This window comes from Rhinolophus hipposideros (genome assembly GCF_964194185.1).
Source record: "Rhinolophus hipposideros genome assembly, chromosome: 20".
Taxonomy (NCBI): domain Eukaryota; kingdom Metazoa; phylum Chordata; class Mammalia; order Chiroptera; family Rhinolophidae; genus Rhinolophus; species Rhinolophus hipposideros.
The window spans coordinates 48,923,854-48,949,229 of NC_138066.1; the positions used below are offsets into that span (position 1 = coordinate 48,923,854).

Consider the following 25,376-nt stretch of genomic DNA (forward strand, 5'->3'; position numbering starts at 1 on the left):
AGTGAGGTTTGGTCAGGGCCACTAGGCAAGGAGAACACTTTTTCCTCCAACAGTTGCTTCTTGAAGCCAGAGTGCAGCTCTGGTCACCTGCTGGCCAGTGTGGGGCCTGACGGACTCCCCTCTCTTAGGAAACAGGAGTGTTAACAGCAGAATCAGGTAATGACTGCCTCCTTCTCTACCTGTACTGCCTTCAACAGGCTACAAGCTTGCAGTCTGGCGATCTTAGCTATGTTTCTAGAAGACGAGTTAGTCCTACTGTTTTTAGCTGCCTCCAAAGAAGTTTACTGAGGTCTCAGCTTCGGTCAGTCCACTCTTGGTGACTATGGTCATCTCTCAGAATGTTTCCCAAATGTTGGTGATTGAGGCAGGACAAATAGGAAGGACCTAGAGCAGTGCTTTTTAGATTCCAGCTGAGTAGGTCTCAGGGATGGGAGAGGAAGTCCTTGCTCACACCAGGGCTGCTCAGGAAAGGGGTGAAGAACCCGGAAGTAGCCTCCCAGAAAAACCCAAGGGTCCCCTCTGTGGGTGCCAGTCCGTCTCCTGTTTCTACAGGGAGGAACGTCCATTTGTTGCTTGCCAGAGGCATTGAGCCCAAAGACCCACCACCCATTCGGTGTCTACGAGCTGCAAAGGTGGGCCAGCTCTTCGGAGATTGCTCCAGAGGGTGAAGTTGGGGGTGGAGGGGGTGGTGAGTAGCATCTGGGCCACCGCCCTGGAGAGGCCCCTGCACTCAGGGCCTCTGTCCCCTTTTCCAGGTTCACATGGACATGGACACACTGATAACTAAACAGAGGCACATCTGGAATGATGAGTTCTGGGAGAACCCCTGGGACCAGGGGAGCCTGGCAGTGATTGGCTTATTCATCACCATGACCCTGTTTCTCATCTTGTTTGCTACTATATTTGGTTTATGCTCTCCGATTGAGAGGCGCAACCAGTACGAAGAGTCGTGACCTGCTTTCTGGGGGCACGAATGGGGCCCCCTGTTATACACGGTCAAAACCCCACATACTTTGTCCTCAAAGCCCTCTGAACAGTCTGGAGTTACACTTTTCTTTATATGATTGTGTGATAAGTGCCTGTCTTCTCCCCTGGGCCAAGCACCAAGAGCAGGGGATGGGTCCCTTTGTGCTCACTGCTGTACCCCCACGACCAAGGGGCCTGCACAGAGTCAGCATCCACCAGTATTTTCTGGTTGAATAAACAGATACATGAGCAACTGAGCGAGCAAACAGATAAACCGAAGTCTGCTGGGCTGTTGGCTCCCCCAGCACAGAGAATCCAGAAGATGACAGAGCCCAGTTCAGCCTAGGCCTAAACACAGAACACAGAGCTGTCCTTCCCTCTCAGACAAGGTGCCAGAGGTTGCTTCCAGCCTAATTCCTGTTCCTTTTGACACCAAAAGGTAAAGAGCCCTGTCATGAATAGTCAGATGCCCTGCATGGCCAGAGCTCAGAGAAGTCGCTGCATGCAGAGAAGAGAGGAAACGCGCTGGTGTCCCGCTCTGGTTGCATTCACCTGACGCAAGCGTCTCTTCTGTTGGTCTAGAGATGCCCAGGTAACCCTCACAGGGTCCCATAGCCCCCATGCCCCCAGACCCTACAATGCCGCCTTTGTAGAAATGTACCCACCTCTGCCAAAGCCACCACATTGGCCTGTCCCTCGCTGCCAGGTCCCCTCCCTTAGCAAACAGCTGCTTCAACTTCAACTCAGGACTATTCTTAGAAAATGGGCAACTATCTGGAGGGGAAGAGGCCTTTTCTTCATGTTACACACCATGTATGCAGTAAAGAAACATTGCCAGTTACTCAAAGAGCAATTTCAAATCCAGCCACGCCAGTGGTGTTTATTCCATCCCAGGCCCTGGAAGTCCTGGAAACTGGGACCCTCACAAGTAGCAAATGAGACAGGGGAAACGAGGTTGCAAAAGGGGCAGCAGAAGACCTACTGATGCCCGGAGTCCCCAACACTAAGAGGCGCCCTGGTGTGAGGCAGGAGAAATAAGGGCAGAGGCCCCAAGAAGACGTCGCCTCGGGGCTACGGCACAGCTAACTCCTGGACAGGCCTGCAGGCCTCAGACTCCTCCCAGACAAGACCTTGGCCAGGATTACGTCCAGCAGAGGGGACTCTTATGATTAGCAAGGACACTTGGCCCTTCATTATGAGTGGTTTATTCAAGGAGCCTAAGGCCTAATTTAGCATCTCCCTGTACCAGTGCCTAAAAAGGGCTCTGGTGGCAATGGCTGGGTGGTCGCAGGGCAAGGGTGGTCCCGGCACTGCAGCCAACCACCTCTGCTCGGTGTGATTTTGCCAGAGGCCAAGTGAGAGATGGCTGCTTGGAGAAGGAAAGAGCCTCAGTCCAGGAGCCACCGACTCACCGGTGAATAGGAGGGGGTGGGAATCCCAACACGGCCCAAATAAGCCTCTCTGGTCTCCAGAGGAGAGTCCCACACATCTGCCAGACACCAGTCCCGTGTAGTAGCAAGCTTCACACTTCAAGAATCTAGTTGTGCAAAAACCAAGATGGCACATGCGCATGAAAGTGTGCATGTCATTGAATACCGGGAGATCCGGGATTAGCAGCATCTGTCTGCTACGAGCTTTGTGACCTTGACCTCTCTGGACCTCGGTCTGTTCCTCTGTAAGTCTGAAGCAATCCCTTCGGCCTCACCTACCTCACAGGGCTGTCCAACAAGATCTGACCAATGAGAGCAGAGGAATCAAAGAGCTTTTTAGACCAAAGGGCCACACAAGTACAAGGCACTTCCAGCTTGTCCCGCATCCTCCTGGACGTCCCTCACACGGCGCACGCACAGCTGCTCATGCCCAGAACCCACCCTGCCACACCTGCTTGTCACCGCAGCTATTGGGCTCTTTCATGGCCTCCACCACCAGCAGATGCAGAGAAAATAGATAAATGGGTTCCAAGTGGGCAGGCTGGTGTTATGTTAGAAAAGCTGATTTCTCTCCAAGCATATTACCCAGCCGCGCCGAGAGATAAGCTGGGTCACATGCCTCTCTTTGGGTCCCGGATAAGAGTCACTGTTACTCAAGTGTAACTAGTGGTACAGCACAGTGGCATGTGACGACCACCATGCCAATGACTCAGAAATGGTCACATAACTCGGGACTGAGTCACTCATAGGGTCAGCCATTCCAGGAGGGGCTGAAGTAGGGTGGATGGAAGGCTGCCCAAAATATTCAACGAGTCTTCATACTGCCAGAGCTTCTGGGGCTTTCCCCAGAAGAGTACAAGCGTCCTGACTTCCAGGCTGCCTGACAGGAAATGCCCTATGCAATGGCCTTTGGCAGGTAGGGGTCCCTTGGTGACCCAAGAGTTGCCCCACATTAACTGGTTAACTAGTGGGTGCTAGAGGAGGAAAACATCTCACTAACACTTTGTTCTAGAAACACACAAAATAAGTCACTCACCCTGAATCTTCACAGAAGGTCACCAAGGCATCAAAGGCCAAGATGGCAGCTTTATCAGATGCTTTGTTCCCTCTCTTTTCCTGGAGACAAGAAACAACTATTCAGCAAATGTCTTACATAGTTGGACCACCTTGCAGCCCAAAAAAATGATGAGGGAGAAAAATATCAAATGATAGTAACAAAGCAACTACCATACAGGTCCTCGAGCACACGAGCTCATGCACTGGCACTTTAATTTCATGGAACTGGGTCCCGGTAATAGGATATCTGGGTCAAAGGGTATTTTACAGTTTACCAGATATTGCTAGATTACTACCCCACAAAAGACTTCATGTTTCTCTTGGCAAAGTGTGGGCACTCTTTCCTGCACATGCCCACTAGCAATGGGTGTTAGGACTCGTTTACATGTGTGTCAAATCATTTTACTTCAATTTGCATTTATCTGATTACTACTGAATGTTAGTTAACATCTTTGGATAAGCTTTTCTGGGAACATTCTTTTCATGTCTTTTGCTTTTTATATCCTTTGTTTTTACCTGTCAGTGGTGAAAGCTCTGTATTCTCACCTTTAACCTTTTATTTCCCTTCCATGTTAAATATCAGGGGCACCAAAAAAATGTATACACATGTATTATATTCATTTTTTATCGGTACATATTACTACAATTTTAATGGGTTTTTCCTTTCTTATAATGTGTATACAGTTTTTGGGCACCCTCTGTATTTTTCCAGATCTATTTATCTATTGACTTTGTTTATGGTATCTTTTGCCACATAAGTTTTTTTCATAAGTTCAGGATTTATAGAAATTTAAAATTTTTTTGTGTATTCAAATAGTTCTTTCTTTTTTTTTTTTTTTTTAAAGATAGCTTTCTGGATTTCTAATTTTCATTACAAAAGTGTCTCCAGACCTAGATTATACACTGGACTAACTTTTCTTGCAAAATATCTAGTATACAAATTCTGAGATTCCACTTCCCAATAAACGTCTTTTGGGATTTCAATTGGAACTTCATTAACTATTTACATTAACTTTGAGGAGAATTGACAGTTTCACATCTTCCCTTTGTACCTGTTCAGAGCCTGTTTGCTTTTCAATGAGAGTCTAGTTTTGTCATCTACATCAGGGGTTCTCATCCCTGCCTGCATATTAAAATCAACTGGAGGGCTTTAAAAGAAAAGTCTCTTTTTAACAGCCTGTAACGCTTACTTCCAGGTATTTTACAAGTTTTGTTCTTGCAAATTAAATATCTTTTCATTTCCATTCCTAAGTATTTATGGTAATGCAGAGAAAAACTGTTGCTTTAAAAAATATTTCTCTTACCTTCAGCACCCTGCCAGGTTTTCTTATGAATTCTAGTGGATTTCTAGCAGTCTTTGAGATTTTCTGGGCAGACCTTTGTTTTTCATTTCTACCTCCTGTTCTCCTGGTCCCTGTGAGTTTCTATATTGTTTTGTCCTTATGTTGTCATTTTGGTAGGGATCAGAAATAAGCACTGGTGTTTAATGTTTCCTATACGGAAAAGTCTACATGTATCCTTTTGCAACTTCACACATTATGCTTTGAGGGATTTATCCATATTGATTCATGTACATACACTGGGTCATTTTGAACTGTTCTAGACAGCCACTGCATGACTGACACACTGTTTCCTTATGCAACACCCGACAGAGGAAGAGTTCTTCACTGTCACACTGTCATGCTGTTGCACCAAACATCCCTGTACACGCTTGTACATGTACAACCTTGTACACAAGACAACTTGTCCACCTAGAAGTGGATTTACTGAATCAGAGACCAGTATCCTCCACCGACACGTGTCACCTCGTCTCTCTTACCAGTTTATATTCCTGAGAACATTGTGAGTTACCCTTTCCCCACATCCTCACCAACAGTGAGTATAAAGATGTTTCACATTTTTGCCAATCTAATGAGTATAAAACGACAACTCATCATCTAATTTGCATTTCTCTGATTCCTAAGTGACGTTGAACATCTCTTCATACACTTATTAGACATTCTGGTTTCTTCTTCTGTGAAATCCATACTTTTTGCCATGCAGCTGTTCGCCTTTTAGTTATTTACCTGTAGGAGTTCTCTACAAATTCACTCAATTATGTATATTACAAATATCTTCCCCAGCAATGGCTCATTTTTCACTTTCTTTATGGTATCTCTCATTATATAGACGTTTTCAGTTTGAATTTAGTCAAATAGAAAGTATCTTCCTTGATGGTTTCTACTTTTACAATCTTGACATACCCTTCCTTTCCTCAAGGCCATAAAATATTTTCTCCTCAATTTTACAGTTTTTGAGGTCTTTAATCTTCTGTAATTCATATGTGCATGGTAATGGGAGGTAGGGATCTAATTTTATCTTTTTCTAGCACCAATTATTCAATATTTCACCCTTTTTCTATTGATTAATAATGTTATCTATCATATACCCAGTGCCCGCATATACTTGGGTCTGTTTCTAGGTTCTCTACAAAGTATAACCAGTTTTTTTTAAAAAATGCTAAAAACAAGAACAAAGAGTTTATAACAATAAGGGAAAATGTTTGCATAACAACACTCATTAAAACAAGGCAGGACTGACCTTGATTATGTAAAATAACATGCACACACAAGACTTACTCAGATAAATTAATGAAAAAAGTCTAACCTAACTTGTTGCAAGCCTCCCCTCCACTAAAACACAATTCCTCCCTTACTGTACCATCTAGCCCCTAAAGTACTGCTATAGCTTACAGAAGCTCAGAAATAAGCTACGTGAAATCAGAGAGTGGTGGGTTCAGATAGGAAGGACTTTTCCTGCCCAGGACTTACCTGGAGTTTTGCTACTTCCTTCCTGATCAAGAAGCTGACTTGGTCCCGGTCATGCCTGGAGTAATAGAGACGACACCAGGAAGGCTTCCCGTCCCTGCCTGCTCGGCCAGACTCTTGGTAGTACCCAGCCATAGACTTAGCAATATTCCAGTGGGCAACAAACCTGTAGGATCCAAAGGGACAAGCGGCATGAGCTGTGGCAGAAGACCTGAAAGGAGGAGTGATTCTGAGACAGTGGAGCAGGTTCTCCAATGTGGGCGGGAGTGGCGAGGTGAGCAGGTAGAGGAAGAGAGAGGATCCCAGAATTCAGCGTGGCTAGGACACCTGCAGTCCATCTGCACGCCTCCTTGCCTTGGAGCAGCCTGGTTTAGAGACCATAGCACTTAAGGAAGCAATTCCAGCACATAGGAGAAACCAAAAAAACCACAAAAACAAAAAACTCACAGCCAGAGGCCCCGTGGACTTAAACAAACAAGATTAGGCCACTTCTGAGTTGCACAGCCTTGAAAAGTCCTTTGTAACCTCTTTGAAGAGGGAAAGGGATAATATTTATGAAATACTTACTATGAGCCAGTATATGTATTGTCTCACTTGTTACAGTCAAAATCATGCGAGGTAGCCCCATTTTAGAGACACTGAACTTGAGACTCAGAGAGGTAAATTTATACCAGGTGACATAGCAAGGGAACAGTAGAGCTAGGATTGGAGCCTTTGGGTATTGACGTCAAAGGTGGCCCCTAACGAGATACACTCCACCCAGGGCCCAAACTCTGATTTCAAAGTCCACGTTCTCTCAAATGTAGTAATTCCATCCCTGACCAATGCAGGGTCATAGTGAATCTTAACAAGAGCATGGATGAAATCACACAAGGCATTATTGGTGGTGGGAAACAGAGCGAAGGGCTTCACGCTGTAGCCCAGAATATCTCCAGGTCAGATGTGGCTAGAGGTACAAGACTTCCCAACAGCTGCCAGTGTGGGCCGGGGATGCTGGGATGCACCCATCTCCTCCAGCCTGTCAGGAAGCAGTAACAAGGAAGGATGGGGACAAGTTCTCGGCCTTGACGTCCCATAGGGAGCAGTTTAAGATGGTTCATCCCACCCCCTCACTGGGTCCACCTGCTAAGACGTGAGTGAATGGGGCTGCGTTAATGGATGAGCCTGACGGTCTTCATGCCGCCCTGTCTGCTGGGGGAGCAGGCTGCGCAGGAACTGTCAGTATGCGAGCTGTGTACCAGGGACCCTCTCCTGGGGCCTCCTTCCCCGCTAGCCCTAGAAAGAGCACACGGACCTGGTCCTCTGGGGAGAGCACTAGGCAGCCCACCTGAGCCAGGCCCCGATCGGGAAGGTAAAACAAGAAACAGGGCTCACCTGACGTTGGCTTTGTCCACTCCCATCCCAAAACTAATGGTTGCGACAATTACGGGGACCTTCTCCTCCATCCACTCGTTCTGTACCAGAGTTCTTTCAGAAGCCTTCAGACCTGTAGAGGAGGGGAATTTGGGAAAGGGAACTCGCAGTTCCCTTGGAGTCTACCTTGGGTTTGACTGTACACACACCCTGAATCCATCACTTACCAGCTGTGGTTAGGCCAGGCATTTAGGCCAGGCATTTAACCTCACGGAGCCCAAGCTAACAAACAGAAAGACCCTACCTAGCCTGTATGTGGCACAGAGCACTCAATGAATGTTAGAGCCAAGATTCAACCCCAAATCCATTGGCCTCCAAAGCCTGTGCTCTTCCCACACCATCAATACCCGGGCTTATAAAAACTCATCAACTGCTGTTGGTGTGGGCACAGAATTATAAAAAAGAATTCAGGAGTCACAATTCTCATTTTAGACCTCATCATGTCTAGACTCCCTTTGGTGGATTTAAGTGAATCCCTTCAATTCTGCCTGAACTAGAAAAGATGTCTAGAAAAGATGACAGACCATCTGATGATCCAGGACTCACAAGAACAAGAGACTCGCTAAGAAGCCTCTGAGAGTAAAGAGGACCACGTGGCCTGGGCGGCCCTTACCTGCGTGGTAAGCCTTGGCGTTCACCCCCCTGTGACTGAGCTCTATTGCCAGCTGTTCACAAGCCTCTCTGGTCCTGCAGTAGACAATGCCGCAGCCACACAACAACTGAACGGGAAGACAGGAACAACAGGAGGGAAATCAGCGTTGGGGAAAACAAAACAATCAGCCGGTCCTACTGTGGCCTGCTTAAAGGGAAGCTCCGCACTCTCCTCAGCCGCACAGTCTCTCCTGGGGCGGGCCACCCAGCAGGGCTCTGCCGCCTTCTAACAAGGCAGGATCAAAGCAACTCAAAACCCCACCTATCTACGTAGCTCCTTTGCCTCCTCCCCTGAAACCTGGGATAGGTCTGGCAAAGGCCACCGGCTCTCACCGAAGGATTCCACGACAAGGGAACCCGATTAAGGGGAACAATGCCAGGAAACCAAAGGGACAACTCTCTGCTTTACGACACTGGGACTAGTCCCGGCTAAAGAAGCTAGAAAAAGCAAAGGTCTTAGAACTCCAATATCCATTTCTGTGCTGCAGAGAGCACCCCACTGCTCCAGGTACATCTTGGTCCCCCAATCTCAGTGCTCTCACCCCTTTATCAGCCTTCTGTCCAAGAGCCTTAAGGCAGAAGTCCCTCAGGTTCGCATAGGGATCAGGAAGCAGTTCCTTGAACTGCACGTCATAGAAGAGGTTGGCCCGGAAACAGGGAGTCTTGAAGGTGGCAACCGGTTGCTTCAGGTGCAGAGCAGCAAACACATCCTCTTGGACCTGCGGGGTGGCTGTGGCGGTCAGAGCCACACATGGGGCATGTGCCAGGCGGGAGCGCAGGGCACCCAGACGCAAGTAGTCAGGACGGAAGTCGTGTCCCCACTGGGAAACACAATGAGCTTCATCCACCACCAGGTAGGACAGCAAGTGGCGGGACACCAGAGAGTTCAAGGTGGGCTGGAAGGAGGCGGAAGCCGCCATCTCTGGTGTGATGTACAGAAGTTTGGTCTGGGGCTTTTCTTGCTCCAAGTCAGAGAGCAGCTCTTTCTTCTCCTGGGCCGAGAGCTTCGAGTTCAGGGAACTCACTCGTACCTTCAGGGCCAGTAAGTGGTCCACTTGGTCCTGACGGTAGAAGCGGGACAAGCCACAGAGGGGAGTATAACTGGCCCTCAGGATCTCAGAAAGTCATTCTGACTCCTGGGATATTTCCCAGTCAGAAAACACCTTCCCCCCACCCTCCCGTTTGTCTTCTCTTTGCATATAAGAAGTACAGAAGGTAAAGTGGTTGAGAGGAAAGGCTCTGGAGCCAGACAGACCTGGATTTAATCCTAGCTCACTTAGTTGCCAATTGGTGCTTAACCTTAACCTTTCAATTTCCTCACTCTCTTTCTCTCTCTACTACTACAAAAACAGTGATTACCTACTAGGATTGTTGTAAGAATAAAATTTTACATCTCAAAGGTGATATTAATGCACATAAAACACTTAGCACGAAGCTTGAGACCTAGTGAAAAGTGACTAAGCACCTGTCGTGGTTCTTTCCAGTCTCTCTTTTTCTTCATGGTCGATAGCACTTCCTCATTTCTGATTCTATCGGCCCAGCTGCAGGCCTTAAATATAGTCAGAAGTGCAGAGCAGATGTTAACAACATCCCAATCAGTGTCTCATCTGTTTTTCTGTGTCATAGTTGCACCCTTGCCAGAATAAAGCAGGACACCAGAGATTCCCCATTATTAATTTATCTCTATCTATCTGCATCTTCCATTCCATCAAGAGTGCACATGTGTACTTATGAGAGTAAGTGGCATGTGTATACAGATACAGTTCCATATTCCCCTGGATAAAAAGTAACAAAGAAGGGTAAGAGACCTCAGGCCTTCAAAACAGAAAACACATTCATAACCCATCAGAGTGCTATATGTTAGTGGGGAAGCCCACATCTGGGCAATTCAGAAACCCAATATACCGTAGAGAGGGAGATAATCAAATCAACAAAAATAAGAAGCAGAAGACCAAAGAAAGTAGAAGTGAAATTGCCAGCGATAAACAACCTTTCCCTAAACTTTTCGGGCTACCATCTCATTCCCCTAAGCCTCACCTGAATCAAAGCAATGAGAGGAGAGACTACGATGGTGATGCCATTGGCCAGCAGAGCAGGGAGCTGATAGCAGAGGGATTTTCCTGCCCCCGTGGGCATGCACACAAAGACATCCTTGTCACCTGCAAAGATACAAGACGACAACACCTCAGTGTTTCCTGTCTTTTACTCTGTCCTTCATCAAGGCTGCTGAAAATGAGACTACAGATAAGTCTCTAGTAAAGTGTCTCGCACATAGTGGGGGGGCGGGTCTCAAAAAAATCCTAATTCCTTTCCCATCCTTTCTATGAAAAGGGATCAAGGGAGATTTGGAAATGTGCACAAACCATTTCTGGTAATGGCAACAACAAACGTAAGGTTAAGAAATCTGAGTCTGCTGGGATACACGGGATTGAACTAAATAGTCATGAAGGCCAAATACTCCTAGATGAGGGGGCATTATCTGTGTAGACATGGAAGCAATCTCACTTGGAGGTCTTTTGTTTGTAAATATTGTGATGTAGTTAATGTTATACTGCTGCTCCCCTCTTGACAACCTCCATTCATCAACATATCTCAGGTTTATATTATTATTCCTTCCTTCCCTATCTGGGACCCAGACCACTCAATCTTTAACAAAGGGATTACCTAGTTCAGTGACTGGGTTAGGCTATTCCTGCCACCCCCACACAAACGAATGAGAATGGGAATCTACGAACTGTTTTCAAAGAATCTGTAGCTCTGGCTAGGAAGTAAGAAACAGAGAGCTGGGTGGTTCTGTCAATAAAACCGCAAGTTTGGGGTGACAAGTCTACAAGATTTCCAAAACCAATTAAAGACCAAGGGTAGGGAAGTAGGAAGGGTCAAAAGAAGGGTGTTCTGGGGCAGTGCTACGGTACAGCTTGCAAAAGTGTAAACACAGGTAGTCTGGCAATGTTACCTTTCACCACAGCCATGGTCGCTCTCTCCTGTAAAGGCGTCTTAAAAGAGTCAAACCTGAAGACCTTCTTCAACGTGCTCCGGACTCGACGCTCAGGGTCAAAGGGAGAGGAATGGTAGGTGCTCATCTTAGCGACAGACAGTGGCCAAAGGTTAAGGCAAAGGCGATGGCATATGGTTGCGACAAGAACCCTCTGTTCTGCTTTTAAAATACTGCTTGTTTTTTCTCTCTGAGTATAAATTGGCTTTATTACACTCAAGCAATATATTATTTTCAAGTAACATAGCTCCAGGTGAACAGCCTCAAGCAATACATTTCTGGGTAATTAACATCTCCACTTTTATGTCCGTGATAAGGAAAACACTTAACTATCCCAGGCCAGGGTACATAGCACAGAGCTAGAAATCAGATCACGAGAAGAAACACAAATGTCTTCGGCAAAGTTTGGAGAAGGTGGAATTGTTTTTCTAAGATCCACCTTCTGCTCCTTCTATAAGCATAGCCATGAGGACCATTCTTCCGCCCAGGACCTCGACCCCTTCTTCCCAACTCCCAGAGGAGAGCTCTTCTCCCCTTTTCCTCCTCTGAGCCCCAAACCCGCTCTTTTCTCCCTTCCTCGGCCAAAGTCTCCCTTTCTTCACCCCAAGATATCAGAGCCAGCTGTGGGTCGACCAAGAGCGAAGGGCACTTGTTGGGCCGTTGACGCCCGCTGGCTCGGGAACTACTTGATGACCCCCATAAGCCACCGCCAACTCGGAGAAGCCAAAAACTGGGCAATCACTGTCAGGTAAAACCCATACAACCTTGCATCCGTCGCGCAGTGATGACGTTGCGCGAGCGCTGACACGAGAGGCGGAGACAGGCGCAGAAACGGCCGTTTTGATTGGTTCCCGGTCTGGAACCGGCGCGGGGTCTCCTGGGATCCGAAGTCGCCTTTTCTCACGGAAGTCGGCTTTTTGCAGTCCTAGGGGTAAGCCGCGCCGGGGCGGTGGGAATAAGATGGCGGGGAAGAGGAATGTTCTGTCTTCTCTGGCAGTGTACGCAGAAGATTCAGAGCCCGAGTCTGACGGCGAGGCTGGAGTCGAAGCGGCAGGCAGCGCGGCTGGTGAGACCCGAGTAGGGAGCTGGAAGGGGAGAAGCAGTGTCTCCTCGGAATGCTGCTCCCCTTGCAGGGCGGGAGGGAAAGAGATGGTCATTGTGCCTTAAGTATTGGGCCCTGAAGCCCCTAAGAGCGATTGGGGTCCTGGGCGAGACCGAGCGTTAGACGCTCCGTGGTTAAGAGTGGACCGTTGATTCGATTATTCTGCGGAAAGTTACCGAAAGTCTCCGTGCCCGGCATCTTGCAGAGCAAGCAGAGGGATGGGCGTAGGGCGCACCAGTACCTGTACTCTCCGGGCCTGTTTGATGGGAGAGAGCAATGAGTCAAACGTTCGTGGAGGGTGATAAAGGTCGTATCTTATTACCTTTATGACTTTTAACTCGTGCCCTAGGCACATCTTGGAGCTTAGAAAATATGTCTGGTTTCCACTGCGAGAGAGTAATTTTGTAGATGTGGGGTAGGGTCCGGACATGCGTGAGCTTCCCAAGGTTCCTCAGGGATTCCGTTACTTTGTGAGTTGTTCAAACCCCTCAGTGATTTTGTTCCTACTCGGCTTGAGAATCGGGGTGTTAGGAAGTGGGAACAGATTCACCTGGGAGCACAGAGAGGCAGTAAGTTACCTAACATGTCCGGGCCTTGGTTTCCTCGTCTGGAAAGTGAGGGGGATTGGACTAGGTTAGCTACACTCAGTTCTTTGTGGTCTCTGCAAGTCAGGAGGTTCTCTGGTGGTTTTCAGTCATATGTATTGTTTGGGGGGTTTTGTTGTTACTTGTTTTGTTTTAAACGTAGGAAAAATTGTTTCTCAAGTAGATGTGATTGGGAACTCCTTGGAGTGCCCCCTGTTCAAGGTCCTGTTGCTAGGGGAGGACACACAGAAATGAGGATGACAGAATACTTGTAGGAGAAGATGAGTTCTCTGGTGCCTACAATATAACGTGGTCATCGACAGAGGTGCTCAAACAACAGAATCTGGGGCCTAAGGTTTGCATTTACAGGAGATGTAGGTTCCCTTTTTAATCTTCAGATATAGTTCTGGTCACTCAAATCACTAAAAGGTTTTCTTGCATTTCCCCCCCATTCATTCATTTGATGTTTTTCTTCTGTTTAAGAGGAGAAAGGCGGATTAGTATCTGACGCTTATGGAGAGGATGATTTTTCTCGCCTCGGAGGTGATGAAGATGGTTATGAAGAAGAAGAGGATGAGAACAGCAAACAGTCAGTAAGTAAATCTGTTCCCAGATCCAGAGCTGCTCAAAGCACCATTTCATTTGGTGGAAACTTTCTGAACTCTTCCACCAGCATTCCATTTCTTGCCTAATTTCATTCCTCCCCTCACCCGCACCCCCACACTTAGGTGTCAGTTAAGGAAACTGGGTTGGCTGTCAGCAGTTCTGTTTGAAAATCAAATTTGTTTTCACCTGGACCATTTTGTATTAACCTTTAAAGTGAAGTTTGGGGGAAGAGTGGACTATTTTACTTAATCCAGATAACAATGGGTGTTTCATGTTGGTTTTCCCTATTTAGATAATTATTCCATTTGTAACAGTGTATTAATCCTAATTGGTGTATCACTTACCGTTTCCCTGAAAATAAGACCTAGAATCAGCTCTAATGTATCTTTTGGAGCAAAAATTAATCTAAGACCCGGTATTATATTATATAAGACTGGGCCTTATGTTAATTTTTGCTCCAAAAGACTCATTAAAGCTGATAGTCTGGCTAGGTCTTATGTTTGGGGAAACATAGTATATATGCAATCAACTCTATTATTTTTATCTTGGTTGGTAAAAGATTAGGCAGGAAAATTTTTATTATTGTGTATGTGATTTAATCCTTCTTAACATTTTACTTGGCACTTTTTTATCACAGTGCCCTTGGTTCTTGATTACATATCTTGCCTGAAGTTTTAGTATGTGTTGGCTAACAAAGAAAAGAGAACTTGTGTCTTAACCGGAAAGACTTTAGCTACACTATCGTGAGTATCATGAGCCAGAATTTAAAAGTTTGGAGAAAAATAAGGACTCAGGCTCGTGCTTAACACAGACATACAAAATTGAATCTGGATGTTTAGCAACAGCTTTAATTGGAACACTCAATGTACTTTACTCTTTGTTTGAAAACTTGGTTCTATATTGACATTTAAATGTTACCATTAAAGTGCTTTCCAAAGTAAACAAAACCGCTTTGTATTTTATGCTCTTTTGGAAGATATTTTCATGCTCTTAGCCCCACCATTAATGCTTATAATTCAGAATTGACTGAAATTGGTTAGAAAAGCTTTGCAAGTTGTTTTCTTTTCCTGAATTGCCTGAAGTGCATACATACTGGCTTAACATCCATTCCTATTTTCTTCAATAAATTTGCATGATACGTGTTTTTGAATTGTTATTCCACATTTGCTTTGCTTAGAATGTTCATCATTTTTAAGCTTTATTCGTATTTTAGTAAAATCCTCTCCAATCCCAATGTAGATATTCTAAAATGTGATTGTGTTTGGCTGAGCTATACCTCCGATTGAGTTTGTTTTAAGATTATGGAGTTTATATTAAAAACCTTTGGCTCACTGACACCTTACAGGACAGCTAAATCTCAAAACTGTTAGTATAGTTTGTTCAAGTCTCTCAGCTGATGTTTATATTAACATCTGGAATGCTGTTTCATTTTGGGGTTAAAGTGTAGCTCGATTGAAAAAAAGCAGTTTCAAATGAAACTTAATTTCTTCATGGGTGTTAATTACAGGCCCCCTTGCACTGGGGTGTTCTGGGTAGTGAAACACATAGATATAGTTACTTGATAGGGGAGCTGATTTTATACCTTTGTTAGCACTCAGTGGAATAGTGGGCTAGCTTGTGTGAGGCCAGTGCACACTTTGGAGAATGCTTGGCCCATGTGATGCTTTGTGTCAGGCAGACCATTTGGATGAGGAACAAGGCTGGATAGGACGGGTCAGTGACAGTTCTATGAAAACTTGGATGGAGGCAGGGCCCATTCAGCTGGGACCCAGGAAAGGCTGGGCATTGCCTTTTAGTCGTGCATTTCCAGGGTCACTTGCCCTGGTCATTTGTCACCTACCTTCCTGCTGTTCACGTTGGTGCAAATGCTACCATGTGGAAGTGCGGGAGTATAGTCATGTGTGGTCATGACACTGATAGTGCATGATGTCATGATAGGTCTGAGTCGGATGTATTTGTATGTATGAAAGGCAAAGAATGCAAAAAAGTTCATGTTCCTGGTTTTAAATCATTGATACTTCACTGGAAACAGTATGTGTGTTGTATCCTGTGGGGCCTGGTGTTATTTCCGGAGCATATTGTGGAGTTTCTCCATTTTTACGTATGTGATTTTTAGTCTCAGGCATTTTCATTGACGTAGACTATGCTGGAGTAATGACTTTGAGCTGCTGGTGTTCTTTTTTCCCACCCAGAACATCTTGCTTTCCCTTCTCTTTCTCCAGTTCTGGGTCATATGTTAGGGGAGGGGTTCTTGTGGGGGGACTCTGGCTGGGTAAATTTGCTCCATCCCCTAGTTATGCATGTGAGAACCTTCAGGCCCACTCCTTCAAGCTTAATCCTCTAAATTCTTTGTCTTGTAGGAAGATGACGATTCAGAGACTGAAAAACCTGAGGCTGATGACCCAAAGGTATTTGGTGTTGGCTCTGGTGGGTGGCTGGATGCGAACAAGGCATTTTAACATCATGGCTCAGTTTACATGTCTGATCATGATCTGTCCCACTAACCCTGTGCAGCTGTGTGTAAATTTTCTGGGATGAAACCGGTTTCTAAAGGAACCTGGAGACCACTCTGGAAGGAAGTAGCTTGGATTTCCAGTCTTGCAGATACGGTGCCAGGTCTCCAGACTAGAGAGGCAAAAGGCCTGGCTGAGTACACAGGTGCTCTGCATCTGGGAGGGCTTCGTGGGGTCACTGTCCCTGCAGGTGGGTTCCATACGGGAATGTTTCTAGAATCAGGAAGCCATAAGGACTGCCTTGTGCATTCTGGGTTCTCATTAGTTGTCTGGACGTGAAGAAGGGCCAGCGAGGGCGAGACGAGTGAGGTCTCGCGCTGCTGCTGAGCTGCTCTCAGCCTAACCCATTTTCCCAGGCTTGTGCCCTTCTACTCTTGGATAAACTGTACAGAATGGTCCTTTTTGAAACAGCAGAGCCAATCCTTATACTTCCATCCCAGTAGCAGCCAAGAATAATTTGCATTTCCTGTCACGCTGCTTGACCCTATTGTGATGAAGGTTAAGACTCACCCCACTCCCTTGCGTTGGGTAGGCTTTCTGGACTGTGCACTGGGCATTATTAGTCCAAGTGTGCCTGCTGGGGAAAACATTCTTTAGAATAAACTCCTCCCCACCCCCAAATAGAAAGACTGATTCCACCTTTATAGGCCTGGAGAACAGGGATCAAGTTTTATGATTAAAAACTGCTTTAAAACCAGCTGAGGCCTTCCGGGTGACCTAGTGGAATTTAGGAAAATTATACCCAATTAGAATCTACGTGTAAAACATTAGTATATTTGAAAATGCAGCATGAGCTGTTCCAAATTTGAACTGATTCTGTGATTGCATAGAACCGTGTGCAACCACTGAATAACCCCATGAAAGGCTGTGGACGATACAGAGAAGAAAAAAACATTTTACCAGCAAAGTTTTGGCAGCAGCATGCAGGAGGAAAATAAAAGTATCCTAGGAACTGCAAATGCAAGCTCCTTTCTGTGCCTGGTAAGGAACGCAGACCCAAGAACTCATCCGGGCATTATAGCCGGTGGGGAGACCTGCGCCTGGACCAGCGAAGTCACAGCTCTGCTTGGGCTTGCAGAAAGAAAATGGTCAATAGTAGCAGGATTGGTTTTCTTAGTATCGGGGGTGTGAGGGCCTTGGAGCCTATGCGTAAAATAAGCCTGAGGAGCCACCAGCATTGTGATTAAAAGTTTTGGGGCTTCAATGCTAGAAGGAAAGGAGGATTTTTGCAACCTGGAACCTTTATATGTAAAGTTGCTGGAAGCTGGAGCCTCCTGGGGAATGTCGCCCTTTCTGGAATACAGTGATTCCCACAGTAAATCCCCTGGGAATGACATGCCTTTATGAGAGGAAGACCAGCAAGGAGGGGAGGGGGCAGAATTGGGAAGTTTGTTCATGTCTTTTAGGCTTAGCTTCTCCTTTCTCAGTCCCACAAGAAGCTGTGTCATTTATACTTGCTCCTTGACTGATGTGCTTTACTGTATTTCATTCAGTTACTTGAATTTCAAGTCTGAATTTCAAAAGTTTTCGTGGAACAATTTCTGTTCCTGTTGGTGAGCCCTCAGAAATCAGAACACAAACTCCAGCCCTCAAAGTAACTCAGTGTAGTTCCTTTGGAGGGGGTCCCCCAGTCCTCGGTGGCTAGCAGAGGCCCACTGGGGAATAGAAAGACTGTGAGGCCTCCTGGCATCTCCAAAGACTAGAAACAGCCCCCAGCCCCTTACCTTAGTCCTGGCCCTGACTTCTTTTCCTGCAGGAGCTGGCAGCAGACTGCCTTCCAGGTAACGGCCTTCACACCTCAAACCCCTCTTGACTCTCCCTCTATTCCGGAATCTTTTTGGCATATTTAAGTTTCATTTCAATTGATGTTTTACAGTATTTTTGTATTCTAAACCCTAATATTGAATATTTCTGCCTTAAGTATGTGAAGTTTCTAGCAATAAGTTATGTCACCAGAGGTGACATTTATTTTGTTAGCAAATAGATTGATGTTATAACCATCTTTTCCACTAGATGGCACTCCTTCCTACTTTGGCTCTTTAAGATCTGCTTTTAATTTTTTACTACGGCAGTTCTCAGAACATTTTGGTTTTTTTACACAATTAAAAATTAGGATCCCAAAGAGCTTTTCTTCATTTTGGTTTTATGTGTTGATAATTTATTTTTTTAGAAGTTAAAACCAAGAAAAAATTCAAATATTTTAAACTTACAAACCTATTATATATCAACATAAATAACATTTTTATGAGAAATCACTATTTCCGAAACCAAAAGAGTTACACAAAGAGAGGCATCGTTTTGTCAATTTACAAGTTTCCTTAATGCCTAATGTCTAGCTTAATAGACAGCCAGCATCTCATAACGGCTGCATATGTTGTTGCAATATGTTGTTTTGCTTGAAGTATCTGAAGAAACACTGTCTTCACAAAGACAGGTTGCCGAAAGAGAAGTATTTTAATAGCCCTTCAGGTACTTGTGGATAATCTTCTCTGATAACGTCATCAAAACTCAGCAAGTGCTCGTTTTCCAAAGGTTAGTTGCAACTTGGACTGTGGAACCTTATCACCGAACTTTTGTACTCTGCTTCATTAAAACCCAGGGCCTCTCTTGCACTTCAAATGGTCTTTACCCATTATGTGCTGTTACGTCGTCGGATGCTAGTGGGTTGGAAAGCGTTGGTTCCCTGTGTATGCGGATCTCCTCAATGCTAACACATTTTGTTCTGTAATATCCAGAAATAATCATATTTCTTGGTGACATGACTGATCTCCTCAGCCAAGCCATTAAGGATTGGGCAGCTGCCATGCGCACATTGGTGGGTACACACTTGCCCAGATTCTTGTTTTTGCTGGAGAGCTTGAATTTTATCACTGTCGATCAGTAGCATCAGAGTTTTCCTTACAGTGACAGCGTTCATTTTTGGAAAATGTCTGCCAAACACCCAAGTCCAAATAACTATAGTTTGTACGTCAGTCATTCCTTCAAGTAAAAATGCGGTCCTGTGAAGAAAGCAGCTAGTGCAGCTTGGAACTCAAATAACCACACAAATGCTTTTCCTTGAGATAGCCAAGTGTATGCATATCTCTCATGTCATCATACAAAATGCCAAAAAAAATTTGTACTCAAGGATCAAGTGAAATTGGCTTTTTTTTTTTTTTTTGAGAGGACGACTACTGCTAAAATTCAGTGCCGCTGCCTTGATTTATTCTAAAGGGCCAAGAAGTTGACCCACCATTGCTCCTGTAAATGTCAACACAGTGAAAAAGGCAAATAATGTTTATGTTAGGAAAATAATGGTGACCTTGCAGACTCCCAGGGGTCCACAAATTCACTTTGAGAACCACTGTTCTTCAAAAACTAAAATCTTGGGTGGGTGATATTAAATAACTGGTAACTGCTTTCATTGCTCTGTAAGTACCTGTTAAGCTGTTAGCCTTAGGGGGGGCCATGAGCCTTGTTGGGGGCCAGAGAGCATCCAGAGTAAGACAAAGCAGCCCAGGTAGTAGGGGCAGTTAAAAGACCTGGGTTTGAGTTCCAGCTGTCCTTGGGGAAAGTCCCTTAATCTCAGTGTTTCTCATCTGGAAAATAGGCCTAATAAAACGTACCTTATTTGTTTTATGAGGATTAACTAAGCAAAATGTAAATACTTAGCTTGATAGTGTCTGGCATGTTTGTTTTCAGTAATTAGGTACAACGACCAGTACCTCCTCTGCTCACTTCCCAGGCTGGTCATACATGTCATTGGGCCTGTTTTGGAATATTGAATTCCTCATTTAAACTGGAGTGTGCTCAGAGGAGAGAAATCTTAAAGGTGAGGGGACTTCCCACCACATCACATAAAGAACAGTTAAGGAGCTAGGGGAGAGAAGATGGGAAGAGCTGGTAGCTATGTCTGGTGTTCGAAGGTCTAGTAAGGCAAGGGAGGTGGCAGCCAGATGAAGCAACTCATAGCGTTTCACAGAAGAAGTGTGCCTTCATCTAAGGATGAACTTTCTGTCATCTCTGGCCAAAAGTGGGTCGAGCTGCTTCGGTATGCAGGAAGCTCCCTGTTCTTGGACCTTTCACATGATTTTTAAGAAACCATTTGTCAAGAATGTCCTAAAAGACATTTGTGGGTTGGACTTGGACTAAACCCCCAAGAGGTTTCCTGGGAAAAGACTTAAAATTATGGATGAGCAAAGTTGAGTATTCTCTAACTTCATTATCTGTTGACTTTAGGTGTAGAGTACAAAGACTAAGAATTGTCCTCATTTTTATCTCTTTGAAGTTTCGGGCTACCAGTGAGTCCAGAGTCCCATGTTTGGGAGTTTGAGTAAGACATGCTGACTCCAGACCCACCTCTGGGGAGCCTTGGTCCTGACCCATCGGGTGGCTCTGGGGGTGCTGCGACTGCCCTGAACTAGAGAAAAGGAAGCTGGAGGAGGTGGCCGAGCGTTCCACAGGAAACACTGCTTCGGCTCCTCTGTTCCGTCGTATCTGTTTCTCTAACTTCAATTTTCCAGTCTTACCCGTTCAGTAAGCAGCCCGACTCCGATGTTCTGATTGCTTAACAGAAGGTGGCACTGCTATCCTGGAAAAAGTCAGGTCGAGAAGTGGCAGTCCTCCTTCCAGCTCCTCACTGCAGGGACAGGGCGCCTGGTGGCTTAAGTATTTCCTACATGTGTTTACACTTGGCACATGAGCTTCCCTTTTCACCACTCTCCTTTGTCCATGTTTTACCTCGATTGCCCTGGACCGTTTTCCCTTGTTTATTTTTTTTCCCACTCCCACAATTCCTGTGGATGAAGGTATTTCCACTCACTGTCCCTGACACACCCTTCTTTTGAAAACAAACACGACATTGATGAGCTGGCGGCGAGAGAAAGCTGGAGCAGCCTGTCCCAGCGAATGGGACTGGCTTCGCTGGGGTGGGACCCTGGGGTGGGACCGCCGGCCTCCCTGTGGTGCTGTGGTCCAGGCTTTGACCCAGGGAACAAATCCTCCTGGCCCAAGGAGCAAACATCTGGCAAAACAAAACAGTGTCTCTGGGTCAAGAAGGTGGCGTTGGGTGGGGAAGAAATTATCCTGTTTTTTTTTTAAAAGGCGTGTATAACCCCAGTTAAAACATTTTTAAAATTCTTCGGGCCCAGAAGGAGTGCAGAGACGTGGAGACGTGGCTTGGAGCCAGCCTAGTGGGTCTGGAGTCAGGAGGCCTGGACCTCAGGCACACAACTTACACTTCACTCACTCGTCTGTGAAGTCAGGGCTGTGGTCCCCCACTTACCAGGTGACCGCGACGGCGGGATGTGATGTATGTGGATGTGCTTTTCACGGTCCGACTTCCAGTGTCTTCTGTGAGTTTGAGACTGTGTGGGGCCCCATGTCGTTTTTATCAGATTCAGGAAACTTCTAAACTGCAGTTAGCATTGCTAAGCCTTTTCAGCCAAGGTGAATCTGATTATATGCCCTCACCCTGTGGGTCAGAAGTTGCCACCTTTCTCGGTCCAGGGCACCCTGGGGGATTTTTCACAGATCTCCTAGGCCAAAAGAACACCTCACAATTCTGTTTCTTAAATAATTGGCTCCAACAATCAGCATTACCGTCCTCACAATTTAGTAGCCACTTGAAAAAATAATACATCTGTGCGGTATCTGACAGATGATGTCGTGCTGTGTTTCCTTTAAAATTTTTAAATATCACAGGCACCTTTGTGATTGCAGCAGCATCCTGGGGGCGCCTTGATGGGCATTTCGGGAGTCCCAGAGGGTGGGGTTCCCAGAGGCCTGGCCAGCGGAGTGAATGGACCACACGTGAACACCCGAACTTCCCTGAAGAAGGTCAAGTGTCTCGATTGCCATGTGTCATTGTTAATCATTGACTTGGAATCTCAATCAAGGATTTGCATTGGGCAGAAATGACTTGCTAATTCCCTCACTTCCCGTCCTCTGCAGCCCCTTCCCCCAACCCAAGATTATTGTTGGTCTTTTAAAGTATCAAAGGTCTAGAGACTGAAAACTGCCCAAGGAGCTTATTTCCCAGGAATTTGCTGTTGATTGCTGCTTTGAGGAAGAACTTTTAGGAGCCCATCAGCAATTGCACATGGGCAACACTTCAGGTTGAAAATTTTAAATCTCTTTATTGACCATGTCCAGAAAGGGGCTCCAGACATGTGCCGGCTTCTGCAGGATCGTGCAAAGCACAGTGTTTGCCTGTTGGGGCTTCGGGTGTGCTTGCTCTACCTCCAGAACTCTGAAATCAGAAGGGAGGTGCTGAGGCTTTTCATACACCAGCAGCTTAGGGTTGAAGCGCAGGTTGTATGGTTGAGCATAGGAGCCATGAGTCCCTTTCCAGCCTTTGAAAACGGGTCGTTGTGTGACTGCTTGGTGAGCTTCTGGAGAGCCCTCACTTGGCAGACTATTCTACTGAGAATTATTTTTCAGGATGGGACAGCAGAGGTTATCTGTTAGAGCTTAAACTTGGACTTTTCCTTAGAGGTCCAGAACATGGAAAGTGTTATATGGCACTGTTTTTCTGGTAGTTACCTTATCAGGGTGTGGTTTGTTTTTGCATCGTGCATATTTTATTGTCAAATTATCGTAATACCAAGACTTGAATATTTTGCAAAAGAAAAAAAAATCACCTGATGCCACTGTTCTAACAGTGCAGCAGCCATTTTCATTCTTCTATCTTTTTTGGTTTGCCATTGTGTATATTTTGTACCCAGATTAGTTTCCATTTGTATTACAAACATCTTCAGTGCTGCCACAGTGTGGGTGATTATAACAGCATGACACAGATGACAGATTAAAAACTAAACACTTAAGAATTATACAGTATGTGAGTTATAGCTTAATCAAAAACTGCTATAAGAAAAAAATATTTTTCAGTTTCTAAATACCTCCAAGGGGAATGGTAAAGAAAAGGTTGAGCTCCACCAACTTTTGTTCTAGTAGTAATACCAGACATTACCAACACACTTTTTCACATCAGTTCCCTTATTCTGCGTATTTTCTGCTAGCTAGAATAAAATTCATATTTAGTACATCATAGTAGTGAACTAGGAGTATGTTTTTATAGTTGTTATTGAATAAAGTGCTATGTAGACAGTTTCTTTCCAGTGAGATTCTATGATAGACAGGAAACATGACCCTTTACATGGGTCAGAAGAAATAACTCACTGTTTAAAGCTTGAGTTCTCATGGGAAGTCCACATGATTGTTCACCCAGTGAGGGAGGAGGGCATAGTAGCGGGTCAGGCTTTGGTAGCATTTCTTCTGTAAGCCCCCAGGAAGTCTCTAAGCTAAGGACGGGGTGGCGGCACCCACTGTTTATATGAGTAAGTCTTCAGGACCAGCCCTTCCGTTCAAGTCAACTCAGACATTAGTCACTGGGGCCATGGGCTCTTGAGCTGTTTCCCTTGATCGTCATAGTTAAAAAGTAATAAATTTGGCCATCTTCCCCTTAAGTCGAGGGTTTAAAGCCTGCTTTGCTCTGTGTGACCTGCTAAGGAGTCATTCCTGAAGAGACATTTTTCCTCCTTGGTCTTGAATGTTGACTTCCCCAATGGTTGAACCAAGGGCTTCACAGAAACCATTAGTTTCCAGCCTCCTAATCTAGAGGGAGGAGGTGAAAAGTTGGGAAGTGTTATCACTGGGCATTAGAGTCAGATAGACTCAGGTTTGAATTCCAGCACGTAATTTCTGGGCATGAAGCTGCTTCATTATATTTTGCGTCAGTTTTCTCATCTATAAAATGGAAATAATGTCTGCCTCGTGGGGTTATTGTGAGACTTGACTAATATATGTTACCTTCTAGTGAGTTCTATGTTTTTAGGGTACGGGAGGGAGAATGTATGCTTGGTCCCTCTATCTTGGTTTTATCCTACCTGCCCCATGTTCTGCCTCCCATACCTCATGGTCCTTTAAATGCCGATTAGAAACAAAATTGCAGCTTGACTCACCTAGGACCAGAGAAGGAAATGACCCTTGACCATTGCTGGTTTGGGAGTCACCGCTCTTAACTTCTCACTGGAAGTTGTCGTACAGACTTTAAATTGTTGAGAATGCCCAAGCCTGCTTAACATTTGGCATTTTCTTTCTCTCACCATAATGAATGGCCAACTGGCCTTCTTTAGGCCTCATCTTTAACAAGGCTAGGATTGCCTTTGCAGACGTGGGAGACATGGAATTTCCATACTGGGGAGAAGCCACCCAGCCCAGGCGAGGGTCTACAGGTCTGGTGATCTGATCTGAGCAGCAGACAGAAGTACAGAGAAGGGGCCAGCTGTGCAAGCAGTTCTTTTGTTGTCCAGACTGAGAGAAACCCAAGCTAGGGCCTTTGTCTTACCACCTTCCAAAGAAGGCCTGGCTACATCTGAGGCTGAGCACTGTGCTAGTAGGAACGTTGTAATTGCTGGAAGTTGTGATCTCATGCAAAGGAGAACAAGAACCATGATTCTTCTGAACCCCCTCCTGGCTCCACCGCAGTGCCAGCAGGCCTTTCTTGACCGCACTTGGTCCCAGTCAATTGAAGCTCAGACTCCCAGAAGCCCCACCCCACTCCTGCACAGTTCTGTGGCCAAGAAGGAGCCGCTGTGTGCCCATTCCGCCCACCCGGCAGCCCGGCAAGCCCCAACATACTTCCCTACAGGCCCAGATGCCGCAAATTACTGACTGAGGTGTGGCTGGGTCCCTCCTTCCCCAGTTGGGATTTATCTTTTTGAAATTGTATGGTGCAGAGAGCCAGCTGCCTATCCTTAGGGATCCAGCATTTCCCATCTGCCTTCTGTGTTTTTCAGGGGTTCTTTGGTTTGTTTTGTTTTGGAGTGTTTTTAAATGCTTGTATTTAATATCAGTGCTTTCTAATACAAAATATGGAATGCAGTAGAATTAATTACATCAATCGCAAAATAATTGGAGGATTTATTTAAGGAGTATTCATAGTATTCTATAGGCTGTGTGATCTGGTAATGGGACAGGAATTTAAAGTTGCATGATGAAGTTCTTTCCATTGTAACAGTGTATCTGGAGAGATCATTTCCATCTCCAGAGGTTGAGGCCCATGGCAAATCTGCCTCTGGGGCCAGTAGCCCTGGACTTGCCTACTCTGCCATCTTGACTGGAAGTCCTGTTTTGTGTTTTAATCCACGTTTCTTGAAATGCAGATGTGCGATCTCTGGGTTCAATGGGATTTTGCTCATTTGTGGTCCCAACATTGGAGTTCGGGAAGTTTTTCGTAAGCAGTGTCTTAAAGATACTGGCATTCCTTCTGGCC

General features: G+C 45.5%; 2 protein-coding genes across 5 annotated transcripts in view; one reads left to right on the top strand and one right to left on the bottom strand.

Moving 5' to 3' along the window:
- Nucleotides 1–12,115, bottom strand: part of RECQL5 (RecQ like helicase 5) — a 30,207-nt gene extending 18,092 nt beyond the window's left edge. For 2 of the 3 annotated variants that reach the window (XM_081027737.1, XM_081027736.1), the window contains exons 1-8: nt 11,931–12,115; nt 11,280–11,420; nt 10,361–10,482; nt 8,866–9,384; nt 8,286–8,391; nt 7,634–7,745; nt 6,263–6,425; nt 3,433–3,512 (exon numbers count right to left, since the gene is read on the bottom strand). In XM_081027737.1, the coding sequence (XP_080883863.1) occupies nt 3,433–3,512; nt 6,263–6,425; nt 7,634–7,745; nt 8,286–8,391; nt 8,866–9,384; nt 10,361–10,482; nt 11,280–11,406 (1,229 nt within the window). In that variant the 5' untranslated portion in view covers nt 11,407–11,420; nt 11,931–12,115. Of the gene's footprint in view, nt 1–3,432; nt 3,513–6,262; nt 6,426–7,633; nt 7,746–8,285; nt 8,392–8,865; nt 9,385–10,360; nt 10,483–11,279; nt 11,509–11,930 lie in introns of all 3 variants that reach the window. The other variant, XM_081027738.1, reaches the window with a different exon arrangement.
- Nucleotides 12,116–12,203: 88 nt separating this feature from the next.
- SAP30BP (SAP30 binding protein) overlaps nt 12,204–25,376 on the top strand; it is a 31,434-nt gene continuing 18,261 nt past the window's right edge. Inside the window, exons 1-3 of one of the 2 annotated variants that reach the window (XM_081027740.1) lie at nt 12,204–12,384; nt 13,488–13,597; nt 15,971–16,018. In XM_081027740.1, the coding sequence (XP_080883866.1) occupies nt 12,279–12,384; nt 13,488–13,597; nt 15,971–16,018 (264 nt within the window). In that variant the 5' untranslated portion in view covers nt 12,204–12,278. The remainder of the gene's footprint in view (nt 12,385–13,487; nt 13,598–15,970; nt 16,019–25,376) is intronic. The other variant, XM_081027741.1, reaches the window with a different exon arrangement.